The sequence below is a fragment of the Pongo pygmaeus genome, chromosome 12 (assembly GCF_028885625.2).
Source record: "Pongo pygmaeus isolate AG05252 chromosome 12, NHGRI_mPonPyg2-v2.0_pri, whole genome shotgun sequence".
Lineage (NCBI taxonomy): Eukaryota > Metazoa > Chordata > Mammalia > Primates > Hominidae > Pongo > Pongo pygmaeus.
Genome location: NC_072385.2, coordinates 46742605 through 46764425, shown reverse-complemented (window position 1 = coordinate 46764425; position 21821 = coordinate 46742605). Strand labels below are relative to the sequence as shown.

Sequence of the window (21821 nt, the reverse complement as noted above, 5' to 3'; positions counted from 1 at the left end):
CTTTGCATGTGTCTCACATGATGACTTTTGATAGCTGCCCAGTGCCTAGCAAAGTCAAGGTCCCCAATGAAATACTGAAGGCTTTCAGCAATTGACCCCAACTTACCTCTGCAAGTTCTTCCTGATTCTTACCTATTTGAATAAACCCTTTAGTCTATTTAGTCTGTTGTCACCCTGTTCACCTCTAGTTTTCTTGCTTTTATATGAAATGCTGTCTCTTGGACATACCTTCTTTACCTAATTGTCTACCTTTTCTTGCCAAAGCAAGCTCAGTTACTCTCTTTACCATGAAGTCCTTGTTATATTGGCCCACAAAACTCATAGTCAGCAGTCAGCACTTCCTCCTCTGCTCTTATAAGAATTAATGACTGTTATGATATCTGTTACAGGCTACTTCCTTGTGTTTTATATCTATTTCTTATGTCTCCTACTAGAAATATTTGTTTGTATGTACGTATGTATGTATGTATTTACTTATTTATGTTTAGAGACAGAATCTTGCTCTGCTGCCCAGGCTGGAGTGCATTGGCACGATCATAGCTCACTGTGTAACCTCAAACTCCTGGGCTCAAGTGATCCTCTCATCTCAGCTTCCCAGGTAGCTAGGACTACAGGCTTGTGCTACCATGCCTGGCTAATTAAAACAAATTTTTTTTGTAGAGACAAGGTCGTCTTGTGTTCTCTGGGCTGGTCTCAAACTGAATCCGTCTCAGCCTCCCAAAGTGCTGGGATTACAGTGAGCCATTGTGCCTAGCCAGAATACTGTACTTTTAGGCTGGGTATGGTGGTTCATGCTTGTAATCCTAGCACTTCAGGAGACCAAGGTGGGAGGATCGCTTGAGCCCAGGAGTTTGACACCAGCTTGGGCAACAGGGCAAAACCCTGTCTCTACAAAAAACGGAATAAGAAAATTAGCTGGGCGTGGTGGCACATGCCTGCCTTCCCAGCCACTTGAGAGGCTAAGGTGGGAGGATTGCTGAAGCCTGGGAATGGGGGTTGCAGTGAGCCATAATCGTACCACTGTACTCCAGCCTGGGCATTGGAGTGACAGCCTGTCTCAAAAAGAAAAAAAAAAAATTTTGTGTTTCAAAAATTTAAAACTAATACATAGCTTATGAAAAAAACATTCAAGGGTTATACAGTATTGAAGGCAAATAATGAACAAATGTTCTGCCCTTTGTTCCACTTCTTAGGTTCTGAGGCCCATTTTAATGCTTCCCTCTTTCCAGAAGCTTGGACAGTAACGTGCAGCTGGAATTTATATAGGCACCAAGTACCTCACAGACCAGTGTGGTCATTGCTTCAGTGACTGTCTAGGGGTTACCCTTCTTTAGCTGAACTTTTTTCTTGAAGCAGTAGTTGTATTTAAATCTGATCAGGTTATTTATCACCTTCTGTTTGTTAACGACTTACTTCTGTAGTAACTTGTGATTTTCCTTGCTCTTAAGTGCCAAGTCCAGTAAGTTGAAGAACTGTCCCTGGAGGGAGTATGATTATATTGGTTTGAGTACAAAATATACGTCTTTCCCCTTCTCCTCCCTCCTCTTTCACCTGTCTAGCTTGTCTTTTGGGGAAAAAGTGTTTTTAATCTTCCTACTGACATTGCCAAATAATCATTGGCTGTGATTAGCCATGGAGATTACAGAAAACTAGGAAGGACTTTGTTGATTTAAATAGTAATTACAAGTTGTGGATGGGCACGGTGGCTCATGCCTGTAGTCCCAGCACTTTGGGAGGCTGAGGCAGGCGTATCACCTGAGGTCAGGAGTTTAAGATCAGCCTGGCCAACATAGCGAAACCCCATTTCTACTAAAAATACAAAAATTAGGCGGGAGTGGTGGCAGGCACCTGTAATCCCAGCTACTGGGGAAGCTGAGGCAGGGAGAGTTGCTTGAACCTGGGAGGCGGAGGTTGCAGTGAGCCGAGATGGCACCACTGCACTCCAGCCTGGGTGACAGAGCGAGACTCTGTCTCAAAAAAAAAAAAAACAAACAGTAATTACAAGTTGTAAATCAGTTGTGTGTGTGTGTACATTATATCTTTTTTTCCCCTGCTTCCCCTAGGTTACAATTCAACAAACATGGTGTGTTGCGGGTAGAAGGCTTCTTAACACCAAACAAGTATGACAGTGAAGCAATTGGCTTGTGGTTACCTTTAACCAGAAATGTCGTGGGGATTGATTTGGACACAGCAAAGTACATCTTGGCCAACATTGGAGACCACTTCTGTCAAATGGTGATTTCTGAAAAGGAAGCCATGTCAACTATTGAGCCACACAGTAAGAGCGTCTCTTGGGGGTAGGATTTTTGAGCCCAATTTGATTTTTGTTCCTAAGTGACACCTAAGTCCTAATTGCTTGGGTTTTTTTTCACCCAGAAGTTTAGATAACTTTGGTATAATGAGGTTGCATTTTTCCTTTTGCAACAGGTTTGATCAGAGTTAGCCACCTATCTTTGGGGTTTATTTTGGGCCAATTAACAGAGGAGTGGAACTCCTTTTTTGTTAGGAAAGGTGAAGGTGAAGTGATGGTGGAATTTGCATAGCCTTACCAGCAGTGCAGGCACACTAAAAGGGGATGAGGTCTCAGATTGGTTTATTTTAAAACAAAGGTTCTTAATCATGAATACGTTTCAAGGAAAATAAGAATGGGAAGGCTGACTCTTAGACCTACTGAGTTAGAGTCTGCAGGGCTGGGTCCCAGACATGAGAATGAGAACAGGTTCAGAATGGAAATGATTGTTAGAGTCAAGGTTTGAAGGGAATACGTGGAGGTTCTAGATGTGCATGTGCTTGTGTCCTCCCCTCTTTGGGAGCACTCTTACACTGATCTGGCAGCCCATTAAGCCACAGGAATCAGGGTAGGTGGCACATTAGAGCCAGACCTCCTTCATGACATCTCAAGCTAGGATGTTTGGAGGATGGTGCAGCGTCTTCCTGTCCATGTCCCTCTGTGGAAATGAGTTATCCAGCCAGAAGCACCATGGGCCATCTGTCTTGTAAGCCTCATATTTTCTTCCATCATTTTATCTTTACCAGTGGTTGAAAGTTAAAAGTGAAGCCTTTCTATTCCTCTGGTATGTCTCTTTTTAGACTTTGCTTAACCAAGTATGTTTGAATACAAGCATCCATGCCAGTCTTAAGAATTTTGATTTATTACCAGCAACTAACTGAACCTAGCTTAAGCATAAAAATAACTTATTGAATATATGCGGATACTGTCTCAGAGTCCAAGGAACAGGACTAAGTCATTCCCAGCTGTAGGAATCCAGAGCTGCCTGGGAGAAAGGGAATTGCGAGTGCCTGGGACAACCAGAGTTATTCTTTAGAATTACTTCATTCTGCTGGGGTAGTGGAGACTCTAAGTCAAGAGTCGTCTTATACTTTTCCCGCCTGTAGTCTGTTTAAGACAAGCAATATTAGTTTTCCACTTTCAATAGAGATACAAAGTTTCTTTATTAAATATATTTAAGTAAAAGTAGTAGATCGAAAGAAAAATTCCTAAGTAACTGGTCTGGCAGTGGTACATATATGACTGCAATGTGGAAACACTTTTTTGGAACGTATTAGTAGCTTTGCTCCTGAATCAGCAGAGCTGTTTTAAGCAAGTGATGGCTTTTTCTTTGATAAAGATGAGTCATCTAAAAAATGTTTTTTATATAGAAAAAGGCACAGTTATTTTTTACAGCATAATTAAGTCTCCTCCTTGAAGATTTAAATGTGATTAACCTTTCCTCCTTGCCTTTTTGATTAGCCTGTTGCTCTTTCTTTTCTCTGTGACAAGCTGGTCACATTGGAGAGAGAAACTCACTGTGAGTGATACTGAAATATGCCACCATACCCAGAAGAGTTTACCTCTGATCCTGAGATTAGGGAGCAGAGCTCGACTATTACTACTTTTATTCTGTCCTTTCAGTGACAAATAATCATTAAACGGGTGGCTAAGAGATCTAAGAGTACTTTCTGATAAAACAGTCTAATCCAAGTGTCCGAGATGAAGTTCATAAAATCTCATTTGTAAGATGCCTAAAGCTATATGAATTGTGCGCTGTGCTATTACATTATAATGTAATGGCAGAAGTTCATTCAGCAGTCGGATTGATTTTGTATAAACTAAAGCTTGGTCATTTGGGTTGTGTTCAGTCTGAAGAAGGAATGAGTTAACCCCAAACTGGATTGGGAAAAAGATGTTCTCCATAGAACAGGAGTGCAGCAGCATTGATCCAGTGTTGTTCAGGAGAGAGACAGACTGACTGCCAGGAGTCTCCTAGTCAGGAGACCTTGGGCTTTTCTGTGACCCACAAAAATGTCCTCCCTTTGCTCACACTTCTGAAAGCTTGCTGATACCTGGTTTGGTTCCCTAATTTGGCACTCCTCCATCTGGGGGAAGGGTTCAATGGCCCATCCCGTTTTGGAAGGCCTCTCCCTCCAGTTATTAGGTCTTGGCCACTGGAACAGAAAATGCTGCTTTGTGGAATTCTGGGTCGTGCCTTTATCTGCTGGATGTTTAGTTAGTGTGAGTTAGTCCTGGGTGCCTGCATCATTCCTGGCACTGGCTAAATCGAATTTCTGACTGACTGGTGAAGGAACTGATCTTGGACCATTGTGCCTGCACAAAGTTAATGTGCAACTCCCTCCAGGCCCCCTGAGAACCTTGGAATTTTTAATGGGCAGTCTGAGTGGATGTAGGGTATCTGAACAACCTGATGCTCTGTGCAGATTACTGGGTTTGTGGATCTGAGTAAATTTTTCTTTTTCCTTTGGAGAAAGCCTGGAACATATGCTGCCTTTAAATTCTGAAAGGGACTCATGACTCAGAGGTTAAGAACCACTGTTGTGTGATACCCGTGTCTGAGCTCCAACTTCTGTAACTACTGCTGCACAGTCTGAATAGGGATTCTGCTTGGAGTTCAGTCTCCTAGAGGGAGGTGAGACTGTGCCTGAATACATACAGTGAGAAGAGGCATGAATCTGAAGTACAAATTCAAGTTACTAGGAGTGCTGAGGGGATCCAGGAGCACTTCATGGGGTGGAGGACAGCATTTGCAATGAAGGCTGAACAAAGTTAATTTGAAGTCTAGTCACAGGGAGGAATGACAATAACCCCTACCTTTCATTTTTGGTTTCAGAAGCCCTCTCCTTCCAAAGACTAAGTGATTTACTGATTTTTGCAGGACAGGTTGCTTGGAAGCGAGCCGTCAAAGGTGTTCGAGAAATGTGTGATGTGTGCGACACCACCATCTTCAACCTGCACTGGGTGTGTCCTCGGTGTGGGTTTGGAGTATGTGTGGACTGCTACCGGATGAAGAGAAAGAATTGCCAACAGGGTGAGAACCGATTTGATTCTCCTCCAGCCCGTCTACACAGTTAAATCAAGTGTTTTGTTGATTTGTGTTTGGTGGGTTTCTTGAAGCATGTGGAGCCAGAGTCTGTAAAGAACAGTTACTACAAATCGGTTATTTGCAGGTGCTGCTTACAAGACTTTCTCTTGGCTAAAATGTGTGAAGAGTCAGATACATGAACCAGAGAACTTAATGCCCACACAGATCATTCCTGGAAAAGGTATTTCATGTGCTGCAGTGATTTTCTTTCCCCTTGTCTTGGTTAACTCATGGGGGCTGGTAGTTTGGTTTTCCTTTATTACTCGTTAAGTTTATTTTAGTGTGTATTGTAAGTTGTCCAGAAATATATTAAATAATTCCTCCAACACTTTTCGAGTCAAGTTTTGTGGGATAGTTTTGTAGTAGAAAAGAAAATGCATTTTTGGGAAGGCCTCTGGAGCAGGATGAAAAGGAGGGAGTGGGAAAAGTAATCCTGTGGGGAATGCCAGCTTCTGCTCTGTAATGTTGAGGTTGAAAGTACCTAATACCCTTGTTCAGATGTTTGCCTCTGCCCTTTCTTTAGCACTCTATGATGTTGGAGACATTGTTCATTCTGTAAGAGCGAAATGGGGAATAAAGGCAAACTGCCCTTGTTCAAACAGGCAATTCAAACTCTTTTCAAAGCCAGCCTCAAAGGAAGACCTAAAACAGGTATTTACTGCTTATGTTAAATTCACCATCCCTTGTAATTGTCATTTGTCTGTTTTTCAAATAACCCAAGGATTTCTATCAGTGCATTTGAAAGGAACCTGGGGATAGCTGTCAGTGGAAAGAGAGAGAGAAAGAATTCATACAGTTCGTGTGACAGTTCAGAGACCCGTTCTGACTTTTCACATTACTTTCGTAGACTCTACTGTGGCCTCTTTTAGTAGGTTTTACATTTTTGTTTCTTGAAAAAGCAAAAAGTTCTAAATAGTCTACGTAATAAGTAGCTGTCGAATGTGTAAAGGGTTTAAAAAAAATTTTTGTGTATTTTGCAGAATTAAGATAAGCTTTAACATTTTTAAAATTACTAAATATATTTTGCTTATGTTTATGAAGAGTTGAAGGAAATGACGAAATGAACCTTTAGTTGCCCATCACGCTATGTAAAAAATGTTAATTTTCTCAGTCCTCATATGTCTCTCCTCGGTGGCATCCCTCTCCTCCCCACCATCACATGTAGGTCTTGCTGTCCCTTCTCCGCCTCGTTCCATTAATCAGTATGCCGCATTGTGTTTAATAATCAGAAATTTACATTTCTCTAAAGCTGTGGTGTCATAGGCAGGATGGGAGAGCAGAAGACTTGTAATATTTGGAGTCAGAACTGAATTTGAGTTCATTTCCTTCCACTTGCCAGTTGTGTTACTTTGGCTGAAGTGAGCTGGTTTCTATGTGCTTCAGCTTCCTCATCAGTAATGTAGAAATAATAAGCAATATTGATGATTGGCATCACAGAATTACATCCATGTAAAGAGAGGGCCTGGACCACAACAGGAATTTGAATATTCTTTTTCCTCCTCTTATGTATGTATAAACTCACTCTTGCCAGTTTTTAAAATTATTTTCTTCTACAGCAGTCATCTTAGATTTAATTTATGAGTTCTTTTAAGAGCTCCTCATCACATTTTTAAAGCTAAGTCAAAATAGCATTTTCTCTTTCTCTGCATCCCATTTCCTTCTGAAGTCACAGCTTTACCTTTCCTGCCTGCCTCATTTATTTGTTTTCAACCATGTTTTCTGTGCCTATCCTTGATTCTGGGATGAGTTCATAGGGGAGACAGGCACAAACTGGTCATTTTAAACCAGCATGGTACATAGAGTAATAGGGATATGTACCAGCAGGGGCTGGTAAAAGGGTGCGGGGGGTAATACCTTGCTGTGTTTAAGTTGCTAACATCTCTCCTACCTTGTAGTTATTCTCTATTAGTGCGGGATTACTGCAGCTGTGCGGATACCCAGGGCTAACTATTAGGTGGTTTTGTTCTGGATATTTATCTTACTTGTTGGTCAGCTATTAGGAGAGAAGAAAAGATAAGGAAGCTGTCATTCTTCAGCTTATGTAAAATCGTCCTTTAATGCTTAACACAGACTTCTTTAGCTGGAGAAAAACCGACTCTTGGTGCAGTGCTCCAGCAGAATCCCTCAGTGTTGGAGCCAGCAGCTGTGGGTGGGGAGGCAGCCTCCAAGCCAGCCGGCGGCATGAAGCCTGCCTGTCCAGCCAGCACATCTCCTCTAAACTGGCTGGCCGACCTAACCAGCGGGAATGTCAACAAGGAAAACAAGGGTGAGTGTTTCCTGCTTTCCTGTTTGTTCTTGAGTATTTTAGTCCATTCATGGAAGGACTTGGCAACCTCACTTGCTGAGAGAACAGTGGTTGGAAGTCATGTGGAATGGAAAGTGCTTCTCTGGAGTCATCCTGGAACCTGCCACAAATGAAAGTGTTTTTGAAATGCAGCACCAAAGAGGAGAAATTTTGCTGCATTAAAATGTAGGGACTTCCACCTTCTGGCTGTGTTACAGAAGAGAAGAATGGCAGGCCACTTCTTTCATGCAAAGATCTGGAACAAAATTTTAATGAATCAAATTTGACACTGTAAATGAAGGAATATTTGAATGTTAGACTACATCTGAATTTCTGGAAAAACCTTTATATATAGCTTTAGAAATGTGATAAGGAGCTCTTAAAAGAACTCATAAATTAAGTCTAAGATGACTATTGTAGAAAAAAAATAATTTGAAAAGCTGGCAAGAGCACAGATGGTGAGTTTATACATACCTTAGAAAGAGGAAAAAGAATATTCAAACTCCTGTTGTGGTCCAGGCCCTCTCTTTACACGTGATGTAACTCTGTGATGCCTCATCATCAGTATGGCTCGTTATTTCTGTATTACTGATGAGGAAGCTGAAGCACATAGAAACCAGCTCATTTGAGCCGAAGTAACACAATTAGCAAGTGGCCGGAAAAGAATTCAAGTTTTTCAAGGTTTTTCCAGAAATGAAGATATAGTCTGACATTCAAAAATGTAGAAGAATCATGGGACAAGATGCAGGAAAACATTAAGTAAAATTCAGTACCTGTTAATGATTTACAAATAACTTCTTAAATTAAGAACATTCTTAATCAAGAGTTGAAACCAAAAAACAAGACTGGAGAGATCATAAATAGTCGTTGAATTTTAAAAAAAATTTGTTTTGAGTTTTTTTGAGACGGAATCTTGCTCTCTCCAGCCGGGCTGGAGTGCAGTGGCACGATCTTGTCTCACTGCAACACTGCACTCTGCCTCCCAGGTTCAAGCCATTGTCCTGCCTCAGCCTCCTGAGTAGCTAGGATTATAGACGCCTGCCACCACGCCCTGCTAACTTTTGTATTTTTAGTAGAAATGGGGTTTTGCCATGTTGGCCAAGCCGGTCTTTGAGGTGTTTGTTTTTGTTTTTTTTTTAAACAGTTTCTATGTTCAAGAACAAGACAAAGGATATCTGTTTTCACTCTTTATTAAGCATTGTACTGGAAGTCCTGGTCAGTGCATTGAGGGAAAAAAAATGTGTAAAGAGAATGCTGCCAATATTTGTAGACAGTACATGCAAAAAATCCAAAAGAATCTACATTTACTAAATATTTGTCAGGGTTGCTAGATACAAAGGTCAATTTACAAAAATCTATTGTACTGGATAGTTACTATTTTTAACATCAGTGAGGAATCCTTGTCTAAGTAAGTCATATCATTCATACTTACTCCCTAAAGTATTTTTTTTGTTTCAGTAAATAGAAAGCAAGTTCTAAAGTAATTCTGCTAGTAGAATACTAATAAGGGATTTGCCTTTCAGAATGTTTTTTCATCTGGATGTTTTGGTTTTATTTTAGAAAAACAACCAACAATGCCAATTTTAAAGAATGAAATCAAATGCCTTCCACCCCTCCCACCTTTAAGCAAATCCAGCACAGTCCTTCATACATTTAACAGCACAATTTTAACACCCGTAAGCAACAACAATTCTGGTTTCCTCCGGAATCTCTTGAATTCTTCTACAGGAAAGGTATGTGTTTGTTTGTTGGTACTCCATGTTGTAAAGTTGAAGACAGAACAGGAAGAGAGTAGAGAATTTGGAACTGAAAGTAGAAAGGAGACTGAATCACATACTTATCTTTGTGGGTTCAGAAGGCTGAGTCACTGGAGGATGGATTTTATGGGACTATAGTTCTGGGCCGGGCCACTTTCTCCTGTTACCTCACTTCTATGAGTTGTCAAGTGGGGACAGGGGACGTACCTCTTTGCCTGGGGGGTCATGGCTTGGAATCTTCTGGATATGTATCTATACTCATCATTATGGGAATGGAGTTTCTTGATGGTAGGGGAATGACATATTTGAGACTTTTGTTCTTTCTCCAATTCAGACAGAAAATGGACTCAAGAATACACCAAAAATCCTTGATGACATCTTTGCCTCATTGGTGCAAAATAAGACTTCTTCTGATTTATCTAAGAGGCCTCAAGGACTAACGATCAAGCCCAGCATTCTGGGCTTTGACACGCCTCACTATTGGCTTTGTGATAATCGCTTGCTGTGCTTGCAAGACCCCAACAATAAGAGCAACTGGAATGTGTTTAGGGAGTGCTGGAAACAAGGGCAGGTAATGTAGGCCTCCCATCCTCCTGCCGTATTCAGAACCCCCTTCTCAGTTCCTTTAGCAGACTTCTGACAACCCCACCCCAGGCTTTTCCCCCTCCTTCACCTCCTGTTTTATTCTTTATTGTTTCGGGTGAATATAATCAGGTCAGGATGTGGCCGTGGGTCTTACTTTTTAAGGCAGATGGTCCTAAGCTGACTTCCAGTCAGGTTTTTGTTGCTTCCTACCAGTCCCCGTTGGGTTTTTGATGAGGGCATCCAGGCTTGGTGAATTCCTATGGTAAACCTCAGCAGAGGAAAGTGAGAGTGTGACTACAGGCTGATGGGATTTGGGAGATAGACAAAATGTGGTACAAAATCATGCACCCCTCTTACCTGAATGAAAAGCCTGTGCTGAAGGCAATTCTAGGTGGGCTAGGGCCGTGTGGTGTCACATAGTCCCCAGGTGCCTGCTTCAAAGGGCAGCGTTGTTGGATCTTAAGTGCCGGTTAATATCTTTAGGATAATTTCTAGGCCTGCTTCTGTGCTTTCTTGTTTTGCTTCTGTTTTCTGGATCTTTGGCTTCTCTGTTTGGCCAGATAGGGTCTTTGCTAAAGGAACACTCTGCTCTTGGACAAGAATTTGGGAGAATTGCCAAACAGAAAGATGTGAGTGTTTAACCAAAAATAAATTTTCAAAAGTGTTTTTCTCCATCCAGTGTACTAATAGGATTTGCTCATTTAATCATATATAGACAAGAAACAAAATGATGGGCTGAATACAGTGTATCAGCAGGCTTGCTTTCTTGTTTGTCAATATTTTAATGTTAGACTATTTCACGTAAAGGTTAGAGCTTCTGGGTTGTCTTAGCCAAAAGATTTGGCACCCTCACACAGCCAGTAGTAGTGAGGGGTGTCACAGGCCATATTCCTGCTTGGCAATAACAGGCTCAAGTACATTGGGGTCAGTCACCCTGTTTCACTGGTGACTGGTGTCACTGGACACTCCTTCCAGCGCTTGTCTTCTTCACGGTCCGTCTTGCTGTGAGTAATGAGATCTTACTAGGAAAGGTGATCCTTTCTCCTAGATGCTTACCCATGTAGTTTGAGAGCAAGGGTGTGTAGCAGATGAATGGTGAAGGTTGGAGGTGCTTTGGGAGCTCAGAGAACTAAGCCGAAACTGTCACATCACCCTCTGAGACAGAGCACCAGCTCCATGGAAATATACCAATAGCAGTGTGAAGAGGGACTGCCTGCGGGAGTGGGGACAGAGCTGCCAGAGTTCAGACTAAAGTCTTCCTTCTCTTCATTTAGCCAGTGATGGTGTCTGGAGTGCATCATAAATTGAACTCTGAACTTTGGAAACCTGAATCCTTCAGGAAAGAGTTTGGTGAGCAGGAAGTAGACCTAGTTAATTGTAGGACCAATGAAATCATCACAGGAGCCACAGTAGGAGACTTCTGGGATGGATTCGAAGACGTTCCAAGTATGTATGAAAGATCTTTTAAGGGGGTTGAGGATGCGAAAGGAGGGGACACAGGAATGGCAGGAGTCTGAGACCCATCAGTGGCAGCCGCAGCATTTTCCAGGATTTTGGAGTTTAAAATTAACGTCCCTCCTCCCCTTCCTTGTTACAATGTTTATGCTTTTAAACCCTGAGGCATTATTACCTGTTCTGTTGGTCTTTGTTGTCCCTGGACAGAACATCAGATAGGGTCAGTCTCTCTCTCTGAGCAGAATAAGTAATTTCTGTTGCATGCTGGCCTCAGAAAACTAGGTTTACTAAACACCTGTGACCCTTGATGGTTGATGTGCATTGCTGTTGGTTAGTTGGGATGCTGCTCACTTCTTCTGGAACACTGTAGAGGAGGAGCAGATTGGATCGATGACAGCTGTCGAAACACCACCTACATGCAGTGGGCAAAAGGGAGCGGCAGAATCTCCCAAGAATGAGTAGCAGCTTAATAAGCTTCTAGGAAAGACAAGGCCCTGACACAGATCCATTAGTTGGTGATCTTTATTTTGCTGCACCTTGCTGCCTCCTGGGTACAAATGGATTTCTTTACACTGCAGAAATAAAATGGTGGATAGTTGGTAGGAGGGGAAAATTAAGGAAAAATAATATTTGTATACTAAATTTATCAGGTTATGAAAATTTTGCAGAGATAAATATATTTTATTTGTATTGTTGAGGCATAAAATGCTAATTTGTCATTTATTTTGGTCTGTTTCTGAATTATAAATAGTAACAGTTCATTCTGGTTACCTTTCAGATCGTTTGAAAAATGAAAAAGAACCAATGGTGTTGAAACTTAAGGACTGGCCACCAGGAGAAGATTTTAGAGATATGATGCCTTCCAGGTATGATTATGAAGGTGGGGAGAGATGATTCTGTCCTTGACTTGGTAGGATAAATTCTTTTTTTAGGTAATGAGAAAACAGTTTTCAAGGAAATAACAAAAGTTCTGTAATTATACTGCCGCTGATTTTTCATTTCTAGTCTGTAGTCATTGGAGGCATGTTTATTTTTAGATGAGATGAAGAAGTGATTGGCTTTTAGGCCTGGCTGACTAATGGAACACCACACATTTTCCATAGTAGGCCCTGCTAGAGAAGAGGCTCACTTTTTCTTACAAGGCTGATTTGGAGGCAGTTGTGGAATCTGACCTGTCAGGGTCAGGACAATATAGTCACAGCACTGAGTTAGACAAGAAGACATCTACTGGGTAGATCTATTTTCCTGACTGAGCTTGAAACTTTGAAAAGGCTGTCACAACTAATCAATGATATATCTCTAAGCATAACTTTTTGTCTAGAATTTATTGCTGAGATCTTTTGTCTGAACGGTCGGTTACAGCTGATTTTGACACATTTGTGTGTTGTAGGAGAGAGAGAAGACATCTTTGTAACTACTGTAATTCTAATCTTAAATATTTGATGGCTCTCTCAGTCTGCATGATCACAGATGTATTTGTTCCTTTTGGTGCAGAAGGAACAAAACAGGTTACACAATAATGAATTAGAAAAGCAATCTTACTTTGCAAATTCCTGGTTCTGTTCTAGGTTTGATGATCTGATGGCCAACATTCCACTGCCCGAGTACACCAGGCGAGATGGCAAACTGAACTTGGCCTCTAGGCTGCCAAACTACTTTGTTCGGCCAGATCTGGGTCCCAAGATGTATAATGCTTATGGTAAGGAGGAGATGGCTAACTTTAAAATGGAAATAAAACAATTCAAAATGTTTGGAAAATTGATTTTGTGGGAGGGAGAGGTGGAAAACACCCATAATCCTAATGCGTAATACAGCCACAGCTTTCATTTTTACATATTTCCTTTCGTTCCCTGGCCAATGTTTGTGTATTTCATTTTCATAGTTGCAGTTGTAGGGCATATGCAATTTTGTGTTTTTCCCTTTACTGTACCTAATTTTACATTGTAAAATCTTTACATGTTACTTACTAGTCTTTAGATGACTTTTAATGGCGTGTGATACATCATTGAGAGAATGTACTTTTATTAGTGATTTCTGTGTTCGGACATTTAGGTCAATCTGCTAGCATTCCAGCTGTCTTAACATCTGCTACAATTAAATGCAGTGTTCTGTGTTGGTGAGTAGAAGTTAGTTACTTAGGATTCAAAGTACCCTTTGAATTGGACTTTTATTCTTTTGACATGACTCAATACTAACTGTCTAACAAGGAGGATGCCTGGGATAAAGATTGGTTTCTCCATTTACCAGAGCTTTCTTTCATCATCATTATAACTGAGATCTTTGTCAGTTTTACACATGGCCTTTAATTAGGGCTGGATTCGAGTTGGCCATTTTGAAGGAAGTATGTATTGTTGAATGCAGTTCTAGTTGTTTGAATATTTCAGTGAATTTTATTTACTCATTTTTACTATTTGGCCCCTACTTTTCCAGTCCTCTTGGAAATTTACTTATTTCTTCCTCCCATAATTACTTCCATGTTGTTTTCCATTTCTAGCCTTAGACCTGTGGGTGTCCTTCTCAAAAAGGACAAGGTCTGTTGTTGTCTTTGCTATGTTCTCCAAAGACTGTTGGGGGAGGGAAGGGAAAGAGGGGCAAGGACTCCAGCCCCACAATTCTGTTACGGTTGAGTCAGCTCAGGGAACCACCAGGAGTGTAGTTGGGGACTGTTGTGACAGGGGAGTGTTTTTGTGTGCAAGCTCCCAGCAGTCTCCATGCCCAAGATAGTTCTGCCAGGGTAGGGGTACCAGAGAAATGGTGTGTGGGTGAGAAGACCCAGTGGGCACAAGGCCTCTTGCCTGTTCCTCACATCTCAGGTCTCAGTTGGTGAGTCCTCCATGTGCTGTGGGTCTGCAGTGTGCTCTCTCGAGGTCCTGTCCCTCGAGCCCCTCAGAGACTGATTAAAGCAGCTGCATGGTTGGGATCTTGGGCAAACTTAAGTATATAAGAGCATTTTTCCAATAAATTGTATAGTTTATCCATGCTTTATAGAAATCCTGAAGCTTTAAAGGTGGGTATGTGAGAAATTTTCAAAAGAATTGTTTGCATGGTTTAACTAGCTTGGCAGCAGGTCTTCCCCCTAGACACTAATAGATGGCAGTGTTACTCTATAAAAGCTTTTCCTATGACAAAATGGTTCCCATCCAGAAGCAAGCATTCAGGGGATGAAAATAGTGATGTGTTCATTTTCAAACACCTTCTATCTTATTGTAAACATCATTAGAGTGGTCTTTTCAAAGGTTGCGTGATTGAGCTGTGACTCTTCAATGAGAGTAAGTGCAAAGGCTCTTTGGAGAGATCATATAATCCAGCCTCTTTTCAGTTCTTGCAACACCCCCCATTTTGCAAATGAGGACCAGGACTTGAGGACAGTAGAAGGGACATTGACTTGTTCAGGATCTCCAAGGGGCAGCTAGTGGCAGGTCTGAAACTAGTACTTAGATCTCCTAATTTCCAAGCTAGAGCCCATTTCCCTACTCTTCCCCCACTCTTAACTCCCCATCACCCAACAGCCCCTACTATTTCAGCTGTTTTCCCCCTTAAAAGTCCATGGTGTTTTGTTTCAGGATGTTTTGTTGTCTAGCACTCCTTTCCCTTTGACCATTATGTTTTTACAATTTTGGTTTCATCTGAGTTTACCGTGGTTTAGAGTCTGGTTTTATCAATGTACAGTTACCCATGACTGGGATCCGATGGACTTTGGGCCAGTGGCTGGGCAGCAGTTATTTCCTTGCTCGTTTTGCACTGTGGCAATGGCCGGATCAGCAGGCAGCCAGTCCTGCTGAGGCTTTGCCTCCTAGTCTCCTTTCCTTACTTTTCTTCCCAGCTCCATCCTCTTCCTATTGCCCTTAGTCTAACCACCATCTTCAAGTTTGTGTTTATCATTTGCTTATATTTATAATGTTAACATATATATTTGTATTCCTGCACAATATTCTTTCAGTTTTTAGCCTGCTTTTGAACTTCATATAAATAGAATCAGATTTTTTATATTCATCCATGCTGTCATATAATAATATATCATCCATGTGTTCATTCATTTTATTTCTATTACATTAATTGCTTTTTTCTGAAATTTTGCTTTTTACTATGGAACTATTTTTCAAATACACTGAAAACTTGAGAGTCTGGTAGTGACTCCATATAACTCATCACCCAGTTATATAACAGCTTTTAACTTTTTGCCATAATTGTTTCATTGTCTTCTCTGTTTATATTTTTTCATCATCCTCTCATCTATCCTATGATTTCACCCTAATACCAAATGCTTTACCTACTCCTAGGACTGATATTTCAGCAAGCTGGAAAGAAAGTACAACAGGGCTCTGGGGGCCCTGGTCCCAAGCTGGAGTGAAGAAATGTGCCCTCTCAAAAGTATAGACCCTCTAAAACCAAAGCCCCAGGCAAGCCAGAGATAAAGCCTTCCTCCAAAACAGTATTATGGGGCGTTTTCAGAGGCTGACAGGTTAGAAAACAGCCGCTGCTTGCTCACTACAAGCTGTGCTTCTCCCTACTGCCTAGTCTAAGAAGCAGAGTCCTGGTGTTAGAATGGGTTGCCCAAGGTGACTGCAGGGTAAGCTTCAGGATGATTGTTGAGCAAGGTGAGCCTTCTCCTGTGAGCAAGGAATTAGCCACAGACTATGAACACTGCGGGGGACCTGTCGTTCTGGCTCACTCCTCACCCCTCTTTTACAGTTGAGAGAACCAAGGAATGCGTTGGGCAGTGTTCCTTGTTATACTCATGATAGCCATTTGACATTCCAGGTTTATGTGTGTGTGTGTGGGTGGGGGCTTTCCCTTGGACTCCCCATCTCGAGTGGTCCTGGGGCTTTGTCTCTTGCCCCAGAACTCCTAGGCTGTGGCAACAATCAAAGCCTGAGCTCACTTGATCTAGCAGATGTCCTTTTGGCAAATCCCAGCTTCGGAAGCCTGCTTTACCACTTCCATTTCCTGCTGTACCACTTCCATTTCCTGCTGTTTTTGGCTTCTGAGTATTCCTTCTTTTCTTGCTAGCACATTGATTGGTTAAAGAATTTTTTTGCAATAATTTGATCCAGAATTTTTATTCTCAGCAGAAGAGTCAATCAGGGACCTACCATCCCCCAGGTAGGTAGTGGAAAGACTGGCAGCCTTTGTTGTCTTTCATAAACTTAAGGCACTTTGTTTTTGCAGGATTAATCACTCCTGAAGATCGGAAATATGGAACAACAAATCTTCACTTAGATGTATCTGATGCAGCTAATGTCATGGTCTATGTGGGAATTCCCAAAGGACAATGTGAGCAAGAAGAAGGTAGGGTGCTGAGCATAAAAGGAGAGCTTACTCTTTGAGCCAGGGCCTGTGGTCTGATATTTGCTTTCTCTTCTTGCTCTAGAAGTCCTTAAGACCATCCAAGATGGAGATTCTGACGAACTCACAATAAAGCGATTTATTGAAGGAAAAGAGAAGCCAGGAGCACTGTGGCACATATATGCTGCAAAGGACACGGAGAAGATAAGGGAATTTCTTAAAAAGGTGTGCTTCTTATGGCATGTGTGAACAGAGGCATAGAGAATAGCAATATTATGTTACTACATGTGGTGAACTGACTGGCTTGGCTAGGGGAATTGTCACAACCTGAAAAGTTAAATCTGTACCTGTCAGATTGAATAGGCTGAAGGTGGTTGCTAAGGAACAAGGATTCTAAATGATTAGGGTTGCACTTCTAAAAAAAGCAGGCCTTGTCTTTTATGTCTGTGTTTTGTGTTAGAGTGCATTTAGAGATTTTTGTTCCCTGCTTTCAAGTTAGAAGTTAGTTCATCTTATCATCTCCCAGCATATATTGGTTTTTATTGCCTTGAGAATCTGAGCACTTCAGACGTTCGTGTATCCTTGGCCCTGAGTGACCATGTTCTGAGTGAGTTACTAAGTTTGGTTTTGTCCACTGTCCTGTAGCAAGTGGCCCTACTTGTTATTAGCAAGGGATGCAGGGATTTGGAAGATTCTAGGTTTCCCCTGTAGTTGGCAGGTTTTTTTTTTTGGCAAGGGCTATGTGTGGAAATTCTAGGCAACTAGAAAGGTGAGTCGTGTTCAGTTTTAAACTTGTTTGGCACTGAGGCTGCCGGTTGCAACTCAGGTGTCTTTGGCTGATATTTAGTCATTCATGAGTCTTGAATATGAACATTCCTAACCTGTTAGCTGGCCCCAAGTATGTCTTTAACAAGCATTTGTTTGAATCAGAGTGTTTCTGGCTAAGGATCATTTGGCTCTTCCAGAAAACCAGCTTGGTCACCATATTGTTCTTTTGATATTGTCACTCTGAGTCTCTGCTTTACCAGTTACTGGATCAAGGATAAACAAGTCTAATCTGCAGCTGTCTTTGGGACTGTTTCGTAAGTCAGATTAAGTAAAGACAGGTTTCTAATAACTTTAAAACAAGTTCATTTATAAGGAGCCTGAGCCTACTTATGTTTAAAAATCTAGACTAAAATATTGTTTAAATACAGTATTTACAAACTTATGCAGAGCCTGTCAGTCATGGTTTATGGGAACTGACATCACATTTTCTTCGTCATTCTTCTGTTGGTTCATTCAGCTGAAGTCTTTGATACTACTAGTCTTTTTCTGCCAATGGGGGCACTTAAGTTGAAGAAGGCCTGACATTTATGAACTGTCAACACTGTTTAGAGGAAAACAATGGCTTATTGGGCCTTAGCATGTTACCGAGTTGCATAATATTTTGAATGTATTCTAGGTATCAGAAGAGCAAGGTCAAGAAAACCCAGCAGACCATGATCCTATTCATGATCAAAGCTGGTATTTAGACCGATCATTAAGAAAGCGTCTTCATCAAGAGTATGGAGTTCAAGGCTGGGCTATTGTACAGTTTCTTGGGGATGTGGTGTTTATCCCGGCAGGAGCTCCACATCAGGCAAGGATCATTACTTTTTCTTTAATCTCTTTATATTATAAACTTTTGGGTTTGTTAACTGATATATCACTTGGTGTTTTTCAGGTTCATAACTTATATAGCTGTATCAAAGTGGCTGAAGATTTTGTTTCTCCAGAGCATGTTAAACACTGCTTCTGGCTTACTCAGGAATTCCGATATCTGTCACAGACTCATACCAATCATGAAGATAAATTACAGGTAAAAATAGCACCAATTCCTAGCATTCTCTGGCTATGGCTTCATGGCCCATGCTTTACCTTATAAAGAGAGTCAGTGAACTTGGCCATATCGTACTTAGTACGCAGTGAGTCTATGAACTTGCTTTATATCTAGTACTACTATCTATCTACTTAAGTGAGGGAGGAACAAGAGGAAATCTCACCTTGGTTTGATTTGATATTGTTTAGAATCTGTAAGGGACTGTCCCCACAGAGAAAGGCCTTAGTACTGAAAATGAATAGATGTGACTTCTGATCTTGGCCCAGCTGCCTGTCGGAGTCTTGAACACAGTGCTTAACCTTCAGTGCTGCAGTGTTCTCATCACTCTTAGGTAGAGCAGAACTGAATCTCTGAGACTGAAAGAGGTCTGAGGGGGTGGTATTTTCAAAAGGATTTCAGTAATGAATTATGTAACATAATTTCATGTTTGGAAAATTAGGGAAAAATAATAAAAGCTGTACCTTGGAACTCGCCTCTCCCTGTACTCACTGTGAGTAGGTCTACGTGGTATCAAAACCTCTAAAAGGGGGAAAATGAGTTCTTGAAATCATGGGTTTAAAATGTATATGAAATACTGGTCTGAAGGAGCCCAGGGACCTTTTGCAATGTTGACATTTCATATGAATATTGAATTTTAAATTCTGAGAGAAGGTAATAAAATTGGTTAGGAGGAAGTTTATTCTTAGTGACAGTTTTTAGATTTAAATGTAAAATGACCATATTTTCTCCTATTATTTTTAGGTGAAGAATGTTATCTACCATGCAGTGAAAGATGCAGTTGCTATGCTGAAAGCCAGTGAATCCAGTTTTGGCAAACCTTAATCTCCCTGCACATTGGAAATGAATTACAGGCAGCTGTTCAAACTCTTCAGGCAGGATTCCTGTGGACTTTGAGATTCATGTTACCTCATCTTCTTTTTTAAACTGTACCCAACTTGTGAGGGTACTCTGTCTAATGTATATTTCTAGTGTTTACAGACAGTAAATGTGTATATGTAGTAACTATTTACAGAACATGCATCCTTAAACTGTGACTTCTCACCTAGTGCAGAACTTTTACCAGGCTGTAAAAGCAAAACCTCATATCAGCTCTGGAACAATACCTGCAGTTATTCTTCAGCTGTTTGGACAACTTAGATTGGGTTTATAACTATTAGGAATCACTGCACAGTTTATTTGGGTTGTATTTTTTTTGTGTCTGAGTCCCCTCCCTCATCCCTTAGGGTCCAGAAGAGCAATGGAGGAAGTGACAGCTAATGTTGCAGTTCTTATTGTATGGCATAGGACTGGCATTATATAGCAGAAATCAACTACTGTACAATTTCTTGGGGTTAACCATCTTTAGTTAAATGGAATTTTAATTTAAATGAAGCTTTGCTAATTTTAAGTGTTAAGCATTTTGCATTAAAATATTCATATAATATTTTGGCTCAGTTTATTGGCATTATCCTTTCATTGTAATTTCAACACAACTTTCTTCAAATGCAGGTGTAATGGATTGCTCCAAGAACTCTTCTTAAAAGCAAAGAAAGAAATTAGATGCTATAGTGATTTTCTTAGTGATTATTACAAAGCTAACATGGAAATTTCTGCTCAGCCACGTAGAAACCCTGTCACACTTTGTCAAGGAAACACCACCAATTAATTAAATTTAGAAACAGGAATTAATTAGCCAAGAAACCAAATAGTGCCAGGTTAAATGGTTCTAAAAAGGTAAGTAATGAAACACTTCGTTTTATGGCCCTTCATAATGTAAGTTTATGAAGGAAAATGAAATTACAAGTTCTAGGACAGTACTACCTAAAATATTCATCTCTGTGAAGGAAAAAAATTCACAGAAGCGCCTGTCTTTAGCCCACTGATTCTCCTAGGCCACTCTTTCATTTAATTTCTTTAAAAAAAGGAATTAAACACTGAAATCAGTACATAGACAAAGCCTAGAACCTGAGTTTTAACTTGTGAGCTGAGTAGGAGGCCAGAGGATCAGTATTAAATTTAAGAACCCATTGCCAAATCTAAGGTCAAAGATGTGCTCTAATGCTTTCTTCCAGGAGTTTTAAAATTTTAGCCCTTAAATTAAGTCTTTGACCTATTTTGAGTTAATTATTAAATAAGGTGTAAAGATTCAACTTCATTTTTTTGAATATGGATATCCAGTTTTCCCAGCAACATTTGTCAAACACTGTTCTTTCCCCCATTGAATGGTCCTGGCACTCTAGTTAAAAATCAATTGATCATAGATGGGAAAGCATATTACTAGGCTCTCATATTCCATTGGTCTGTGTATCTGTCTTTATGCCAATACTGCACTGTTTTGATTTCTGCTACTTTGTAGTAAGTTTTAAAATCAACAACTGTGAGTTCTCCAACTTTGGTCTTCTTTTTCATGATTGTTTTAATCAGGGTCACTGGAAATTCCATATGAATTTTGGGATAGGTTTTTCTATTTCTGCAAAAAAACACCATCTGGGTATTAATAGAGATTGCATTGAACCTGTATGTTCCTTTGGGTGTCATCTTAACAATTTACTTCTTGCAATCCATGAGCATGGGATGTTGTGTTTCCATTTATTGGTGTCTTCTTCAATTTCTTTAAGCAATGTTTTGTAGTTTTCAGTTGCATGAGTTTTGTACCTTCGTGGTTAAATTTATTCCTAGGTATTTTATTCTTTTTTTGCTATGATAAATGAAATGATTTTTCTTTTTGTATTGCTAGCATTTATAAATGCAACTGATTTTTGGTGTTGGTTTGTAGTTTGCAACTATAGATATAAAATCATGCCATCCGTGAACAGGGATAATTTTACTTACTCCTGTATATAATCTGGATACCTTTCTTTTTCTTGCCTAATTGCTCTGGCTAGAATTTTCAGTTCCATGTTGAATAAAAGTAGTGAAAGTGGGCATCCTTGTCTTGTTCCTCACCTTTAGGGGAAAGCTTTCAGAGTGATTTAGCTGTGTATTTTTCATCTATGGCCTTTATGCTGTTAAGGAAGTTCTCTTCTATTTCTTAAGTTTTTGTTGTTTTCTTTTTTTATCCTGAAAGGGTGTTGGATTTTGTCATATGTTTTTTTTCTGCAACAGTAGAAATCACGTGGTTTTTCCTCCATTCTTCATTTTATTAATGTGGCATATACACTGAATAATTTTCATATGATGAACCACCTTTGTATTCCTAAGATAAATCTCACTTGGTTGTGGTGTATAGTCCACTT

General features: G+C 40.4%; 1 protein-coding gene across 1 annotated transcript in view; it reads left to right on the top strand.

Annotated features, from left to right (window-relative positions):
* The window catches only part of KDM3A (lysine demethylase 3A), a 53732-nt gene extending 33703 nt beyond the window's left edge, over nucleotides 1-20029 (top strand). The window contains exons 12-26 of the mRNA XM_054475770.2: nucleotides 2064-2278; nucleotides 5172-5324; nucleotides 5464-5559; nucleotides 5902-6029; nucleotides 7449-7644; nucleotides 9223-9395; nucleotides 9754-9990; nucleotides 11279-11450; nucleotides 12238-12325; nucleotides 13028-13158; nucleotides 16629-16748; nucleotides 16831-16970; nucleotides 18190-18366; nucleotides 18451-18585; nucleotides 19348-20029. Coding sequence (XP_054331745.1) covers nucleotides 2064-2278; nucleotides 5172-5324; nucleotides 5464-5559; nucleotides 5902-6029; nucleotides 7449-7644; nucleotides 9223-9395; nucleotides 9754-9990; nucleotides 11279-11450; nucleotides 12238-12325; nucleotides 13028-13158; nucleotides 16629-16748; nucleotides 16831-16970; nucleotides 18190-18366; nucleotides 18451-18585; nucleotides 19348-19428 — 2242 coding nt within the window. The 3' untranslated portion in view covers nucleotides 19429-20029. The remainder of the gene's footprint in view (nucleotides 1-2063; nucleotides 2279-5171; nucleotides 5325-5463; nucleotides 5560-5901; nucleotides 6030-7448; nucleotides 7645-9222; nucleotides 9396-9753; nucleotides 9991-11278; nucleotides 11451-12237; nucleotides 12326-13027; nucleotides 13159-16628; nucleotides 16749-16830; nucleotides 16971-18189; nucleotides 18367-18450; nucleotides 18586-19347) is intronic.
* Nucleotides 20030-21821: the final 1792 nt, after the last annotated feature.